The sequence below is a fragment of the Fundulus heteroclitus genome, chromosome 13 (genome assembly GCF_011125445.2).
Source record: "Fundulus heteroclitus isolate FHET01 chromosome 13, MU-UCD_Fhet_4.1, whole genome shotgun sequence".
In the NCBI taxonomy this organism is placed as follows: Eukaryota; Metazoa; Chordata; class Actinopteri; order Cyprinodontiformes; family Fundulidae; genus Fundulus; species Fundulus heteroclitus.
Window position 1 is genome coordinate 37,144,443 of NC_046373.1, and position 7,969 is coordinate 37,152,411.

The following is a 7,969-nucleotide window of genomic DNA, read 5'->3' on the forward strand; positions in this document are numbered from 1 at the left end:
ACCGTTCCTCACCGGCCCTCCATGCTGGCGCTCTAATTAGGTCTCTGCTGCCGGGCGGCGGCACTTCTCCATGACGCTGCAATGGTGCAACAAACCACCTTTCCTTATTGATTTATAATTAAAACATTTCTTTATTGGATTGGAGAGTTTGCAGACGCCTGGTTTAGTGGAAGGAAGAACTTATTTCTGAGTGTCTGGTCTGGTTAGTGGTAGGCTCGTATTCCTGGTTGTTTTTGTGCCACATTGATTGATTGATTGATTGATTTAAAATCTGCGAGTTTTGCTGGCTGTCGTTGAATCTAAGGAATCAGGGTGAACTAAAGTCTTGAAAATGCTGAGTCACTGTCTGTGACTCGGTATTTATTGACTGTCGTCCTCCTGTTTGGCCGGTCGATGCGTGCTTTCATTGTTTCCTCGCCTCTCTGACTCGAGGCTTTCCTGTCACGAACTCCCCGACCCGTCAGCGTGACGATTAAAGCTCACACTGCAAAATATTCTCCAAATGAGTTTATTTTTCCTTGATTTTAGCAGGTAAATAGGACTGTTTGCCAATGGAATGAGATTTTTGCCCTTAAAATAAGACTAACTCATCTCCATCTTCTTATTTCAAGTGCAGTTTATCTAATTATCTTATTTTAGGGGTAAAATACTCTTTCCATTGCCAAATAATCTTATTTACCTGCTCAAATCGAATAAAAATACACCCATTTCAAGATTTTATATTTACTTTTAGTTCCCTTGTTGCAGTACATGATGCTAATATTGACTCAGCAGCCCGGGCCCTGGAGTTTAGCTCCTCTCTATGTTCTGAATAAAGCTAATTAAATATTTGGTGGGTACGTTTTTATTCAACACAAGCAACAAAATAAAAAAAAATTCACTTTGGCATTGTTAAATATTTTAAATCACAGCTGAAATACACGATGAACAGGAGGTCAGACCTTCGTGTTCAAATTACGCTTCGTTTAAAATCACATCTTTCTAAATCCTGTTTTTTATTATCCTGGATTAAAATTTGTTTTTAAAAGCTGCAGAGGTGCTGCCAGCTTCTCAGCCATCCCGGTTCTGGTGAACACGGACCAGACTGTCTCTGGTTCCAAGCAGAACTTTTTAACCCGGGTGCAGAACACAGAACCGCCTCCAATTAAGATCACATTTCCTGTCGCTTGTTGCTCCATTTTAAAGAATTTCACAATAATATCTGTAGTCCTGTTTTACCTAAACACACATGGATGACCCTAAAAAATTATAATTAAATAAATCCCCTGAGGGTGGAGCGGCGCCGGCAGAACCAGCAGGTCCAGACACGAATGGACTCAGACGTTCAGTTCTCAGAACCTCGTTATCCTCGTTTGGTTCTGATGATTGAGCAGAACAGGAAGACCTCAGGAGGCCTTCACTTCCTGTGCAGATGACCACGGACCTGTGCGTAAAGAACCACAGAAAAGGTTCAGCATAAACTGTTTATGGGTCATAGAGCTTTATTCTGATGGAGGTCCGCTTTGGTCCGGCTCCTGATTGGACCAGCTGCTGAGCTTCGGCCTCCAGGATCTACTAAACTATAGCTGTGTGATGGAGGAAGACACCAAGCGCTTAAAACACTTCCTGTAAGGTTTCACGATCATTCCCGCCCAGAGTCATCTGACCCAAACGTCTGCCTCACCTGGCCAGGTGGGGACCAGCTCCCATGTGACCACAGGGTGGATCAGCGACGCCTCAACGACTCCCAGCCTGCTGACTGATGTGGTGAAAGTCACATCTTGAAACTCCTCGCCGGTTTGCCCTGATCCGGTTTGGAGCGGGGAAACCGGATCTTCTGGAACCTTCAGCACAGCTCTGCTCCGCCTTTAATCTGGACCTAAACTCAGATGCTGTGCACCAGAAGTTCACCTCGCAGACATTTTTAGCTTTTATTGGTGTCACCTGAGGAATCCTTTGACCCTTTAACACTTTTTAAAATTCACATTTTGAAGAAAAAAACGTTCCTAAACGTTTAAATCAGGAGCCAGCTGTGGGTAGAACATAAAAAAACGTTGCCTCCATATAAAGACATGTAAAAAGCCTAAAAATAAGATAAATTATTGCAAAAAAACTCGACTTTTGACAGGAGAACTTTTCTATTACATTTCCCAGCTCGTCCCTGGATGGTTCTGGTTCTGTTGGGCTCGTCTCCTCAGCTCAGTTTGTTCTCCAGGATTCAGGTCTGAGATGTTGGTGGAAGGAGGTTGATTTTCAACATGTTTTACTCAAGCTGAAGGAAAAATAAAGTAATTACTCAAGTAAATAAAAAAGGGATTCAAGCTAAAATGTGACAGTGGAAGGAACCCAGAGAGAACCCATACATGCACAGAGAGAACCTGCAGACCATGCAGATGAATCCCAGGCTGGGATTTGAACCCAGGACCTCCTGGCTGCAAAGCAGCAGCAGCGCTACCAACTGCTCTCCTGTGCATGATTTACCCAGACAACACCATAAAGTCACTTATAAAATCCTCCATTTTCAAGAATATGATAAAAATTCATAAGCAGAAAAAACATTTATACAACAAACACATTTCCAAATAAAGAAACCAACGCTACCAGAAAATAATAATATATAAATGTTAAAACAGTGCAAATTATTCCAGTGAATATTTCTACTGTTCACTAGCTGCACTGCTGCCTTGCAGCAAGAAGGTCCTGGGTTTGAATCCCGGCCTGGGAACCACAGTCCAGCTGATCAGATAGAAAATAATATTAGAGCGGTGAAGTTTGTCTCACTTTACCAGCAAACCGGCTTAAACCGGAGACAACCGACGAGCCAGGGATTGTTATTCAGAGTTAAGGTCCTTCACAGCAGCATTAGTCCGGTAGAAATAAAACACACGGTGCAGTAAAATTACTCCGCGGAGTCCTTTTAATCCAGAAAGTTACTCGAGTAATTAAGGTACCAGAAGCTGAGGCACCAGCTGTTTTATTGAAAAGATTTTCACTTTTTGAATTTTCAGAGGAAACGTTTTATTTGTCAGCGAGGGACGACGTTGCTGCAGCACAACATGAACTCGTTTACTGGCTTTTAAAAACGTCCCAAGCAAATCGAGAACCTGGTTCTGCTCTGATCCAGACACAAAATGCACCTTTACAGGTGAAAAGGTCAAAGGTCTTCACAAAGCAAAACAAAAGAGTCTGAGTTCTCAACATCAGAACCTCTCCACAGAACCGGGGACAGAATGTGACTTTGGAAAGAGCCTTGAGATGACACCATGAGTTGGTTCTATATAAATAAAATGTAATTGAACAGAACCGTCCTGCATGTTCCTGTTGTCTCGCCTGCTGCCGCCGGTTCTCTCCTGAGTTTTCTCAGATCTTTGCTGTTTGTTGCCTCTGAGGATTTCAGTGTTTTTTTTTTTTCCAGCCTCAGTTTCATTTAGTAAATAAGGACTCATGCTTTGACCCGCATGCCGGCTGCCTCCGTGTCCTGCATTCAGGTCGTCGAGCCGTCCAGAACATCGACTCAGCCCTGCCGCTTTTCTGCCACAAAATGTTGGTCCTCCTAAATGTCACAGTTTGAGCAACATTTAGTAACTCATTTCAAAGTGAATTTGATCTAAATGTGAGGGCCTTAGAGCACTTTGTTCAGTTAAAAACCTAAAAAACTGACCCTGCAGGATCATTTTCATTCTGCTGCAGACTGACGGGACACATGTCGGACCTGAACCGGCGATATGAAGACCGTGACTGCAGGGATGAGGACCAGAACCTCTGCACTGCAAAAACATGTCTGAAAATAAGTAAAGTTTTCTTGAAATTAGTGCATTTGTCCAGCAAGTTTAAATGATCTGCCAATGGAATAAGATTTTTGCACTTAAAATAGGAGCAACTCATCTCCATCATCTTATTTCAAGTGTATTTTATCTAATTATCTTATTTTAGGTGTAAAAATACTCATTTCATTGGCATATCATCTTATTTACCTGTTGAAATTAAGGACAAATACACTAATTTCAAGAAATGTTTAATTATTTTTATTCGGTTTTTGTTGTGTAAGATGTTTGGTCCCAGCGTGAGCAGCGGATTCACAGAAGTCCGACGGCCTCTGAAGGCGTCTGGTCCGGTTAAAGCTTCAGGTTTTCATGCTCAGAACGGTTCAGACGGGTCCGTTTTCTTTCATTTATTTTAGCTTTACATCAACTTATATTAAGTTTTCAAACGCTGATAATAGTAAACATGAAAAAGTGGGTCATCTTCTCCATAAATGAAGCAAAGCTCAGCTGATTTGGTGGAACGTTCTCTCACTGACACCAGAACCACGGGTCCAGTCCATAAGCTGCTTTATTTCTCTCTGTCTGTGAGGTTCAGGATTGGTTTCTTATTCTCAGCGTATAAAGAAAGAAACAATGGCATCAGATCTGTGAGGAAAGTGGCCAAACAAGCTGGTCTGGGTGAGACGAGGGAGGAGAAGGTGGAGCATCAGAATGGGCTGAGCTTCACCTGCTGAAGAAAACTGGACCCTGGGCTGGGAGGAGAGCACAGAGCGGGCCATCATGGTCTCAGAGGATAAAGTCTTGGATGTTAGGAGTACAGTCAAAGGTCTGGAGGAAGTAGAGATTGGATCTGAGGACTGAAGAGTGCAGAGAAGAGAACCGGAGGTGGTACCAGAACATGGGGCCCCGTTGGACATCAGCGCTGCTCCTCTGCCTGCTGATGGTGGCCTCCAGTCTGGCCAACGAGGCTCCAGCCCACGAAACCTCAGTGAGTCCAAGTCATGAAGCCTCCAGCAGCGGGAACCAGACCTCCGGCGGACACGACACCGCCGGTACCGCCGATACCGGTGGCCACGGCGAAGGTCACGAAGCGGCGCCGATCACCACCTTGCCCATCGTCACGTGGAAGTGGCACCATGTGACCACGCCGTACCTGGTGGCCCTGTGGATCCTGGTCTCCTGGCTCTGCAAACTGGGTGAGTCCTGAGCAGAACCGGCTCCACGAGGTCCAAGAGATGAGAAATAAATGATCAGCACAGAAGAAATCTGAGAAAAAAGGCTATTTTGATCACTATAAATGAGGATTACGGTACTTTTCATGTGATGGACAAATACTTTTTGTTCTAAAACTGCAAATATTTAAATTCACCCCAGACAATTTTTTCTGTGTTCAAACTGTGAAATGAATGCAGAAAGAAACCAAAACAAACACAAAAGTTTTTTTTTTTTTTAATCATCATATCTTTAATAATGTTAGATTATTCTGGGCGTCTTTTAAAGTTGCTCAAGTTCAATACAAGTTCAAGAACTTTACTTCTTTCCTGCATGAAAAAGAGAATCACCAGTTTGGTTCATTGAAGCAGTTTGAGTAATAAACTGATCTGCTCAAAAGTCAAAATAATTGTTTTTATAGATGCTTTTATTGTGAGTCAGACATAAATGAGCTTATTTTTTTAGCGTCAAATTTGAACTGCAGTTTAGGATTTAAATGGCATCTTGCTATATAATGAATATAGTGCTTAAATTACAATGTGGAGGTAATAAATGTTTGAAGAGAACCTGGATGGGAAGCAAAACATCTTGAACTTCAGAATAGAAATCCAGTTGTTTTATTTTTTTAACCTTTTTATCCAACTCTGTGTCAAAGGTGCCACAACTCAATCAACGAGTCATGGTTATAAATACATATTTGCTTGAATAATTAATGAATCAATCAATTAATGCATTGAAAATTTCATTATTTATGAAATATGTAATGAAATGATTAAATAAATAAAAAACAGTTACATAAATTGATCATCTTTATGGACAAATCACGAGGAATAGTCTGTCCGGCTATCCATCCAAGTCTCTTTCTCCAGAGTTAATTGGGCGAGAGGTGGCTTCATAACAGGGTCACACAGATTTAATTAATCATCTAAATTTCTTCATTTAATAAATTATTGACACATGAATGTATATATACATATTTGCTATAGTTAGTTATCTGATGTTTTGTTAAATAATTGATCTGTCGGACGTTTTGAACCCAAATAAAGCGTCGTATCTCTTCCATCTTAACTGTATCTGCGGAGTTTATAACCCTGAACGTGTCAGGAAAGGCTTTTCTCTTCGGCTGCAGTTCTGTGAAGTTTCCAAAGTCCTTCAGACGTCAGGCTGTCCTTCACCGTTCCTGTAAACCGCCACTTCCCAAAGGCCCGAGCAGCTGATCAGGAGTTTTTAAAGGTTTCACTTCCTCTGATCCAGACTTTCCAGTAATTCTGGAAAGAGAGTTTAAAGTTTTTCTTTGGACTCTGTTTGCTTTCTTGCTCAGTTTTTAGTCTAATATTTACAAAAGCAAAAGGAAAGGGTATTTTTTTTTTTTTTTTTATAGATTCAAATAAAGAGTTTCTGACAGTCTGCTGGTAACAAAACCCCCAAACTGTTTCTTTTCTAACTTTTCTGCCATGTGTTGACACAACTCCGGGTCATTCCTTGAGTTTAAGACCCTTTTCATGCCTGAACGACCCACGGATCAGAGACGAGTGGCTCAACAAACAACAAGAGAGACGTTCCTGTAAAAATAGTCGGGAACTTGTCTGAAGAACAGGAAACTCTGCGTGTGACCTCTGCAGGAGAAGCTCCTGTGTTCTCCGGTTCTGATCCCACAACAACGCCATTAGTGGTTCCGTGTATACACAACAGCCGTAGATGGGTCACAGGTCTGTGGACAATGTAAATTAAGGCGCGTGCATCGTGTGAGGAACAGCGTGGGTGTTCATGTTCCCCCGGGAAGACATAAATACGGGACCAACCCCTGAGATCAAACCCGTCCACACCAGAACTTTTTCACCAGCAGAAATCAGGCACACGGTTCTATCTGACGGACCAAACAAAAAGAGTCCAGAAGTGTCAGAGAGAGGTTCTGTTGGAGGTTAGAAGCAGTTAATATCTTACCTGTGAGGAGGCTGCAGCTCTACGACGTTCCCACAGGAACCAAAGTGAGGTTCTACCCTCTCAGAACAAGAACCAGACCCACAACATCAGACCATTTTCAGTGAACATTGTTTTCTGAACCGTTAAAGGAGCGATAAGTATTACTGACACCTAGTGGCTGAAACCAGTACAACAGCTTAACTGTCACAAAAATCCAATTTGCCGTTTCTAAACGGTTTGTTGCTGCTGTGAATCTTTACTTCCACAGAACGGGTCTAAGATGTTTTATTCTGTTCTAGTTCTGGTCCGCTTCTCTTACTGGCCTCCATGTTTGCAGGCTGCTGTTCCGGGTTTGTTTATAGGGAACGTTACTTCCATTCAACCGGCAATGATTCTGGTTGATTTTGCGATAAATTTCTTACTTATTGTTCCTTTAATGCATCGTCACATTTGGGGGGCGTGTATGCAGATGTTTGATCGCTGCCGTAAAATGGAGGTGCGCCACCGGTATCTTCCTGAGTGAAACCGACCCGGAGAGCCGAGCGTGTAAAGTGTTCCCAGGTGTTACCACAGCGATGCTATGGCTCCGTTCTGCAGGTGGATCTACTCTCATACGTGACAACCTGCGTGTTTTTCTAACATAACTGCACAGAATAATATCCTCAGCTGTATCCAGCTTGGAACATTCAAGTCATCTTAATAAACAATAAAAGTGTAAAGAAAACATCTGTTTCCAACTACAGTGGCTAAAATAACACACAGTGTTTAGAAGGAGAGTCTCCAAGTTTAAAGCTCAGATGTTCAGTCTGGTGCTCCTGACTGTTGAAGTGAGCGTGATCATCATGGTCAGGACCACAGATCTGTCTAAGGCCTTCAGGAAGAAGATTGTTGCACCTTATGTGTCTGGTGAGGGAATTAGAAACGCCTTAAAAGGATTTAGATTCAGTTATCCCCCTGCATGGATTATAGTCTACAACTGGTAAGAGATTCAAAACAACTGCAGACATACGCAGGTCTGACCGCCCAAACATGTTCACCCTGAAAACAGACCGCAGGATGCTAAAAGAAGTCTCCAGAAAACCCTAAAATGT

General features: G+C 42.4%; 1 protein-coding gene across 1 annotated transcript in view; it reads left to right on the forward strand.

Moving 5' to 3' along the window:
* The first annotated feature begins 4,488 nt into the window (after positions 1-4,488).
* The window catches only part of LOC105916920 (sodium/hydrogen exchanger 3), a 23,839-nt gene continuing 20,358 nt past the window's right edge, over positions 4,489-7,969 (forward strand). The window contains exon 1 of the mRNA XM_012851574.3: positions 4,489-4,939. Within this exon, the coding sequence (XP_012707028.2) occupies positions 4,642-4,939 (298 nt within the window). The 5' untranslated portion in view covers positions 4,489-4,641. The remainder of the gene's footprint in view (positions 4,940-7,969) is intronic.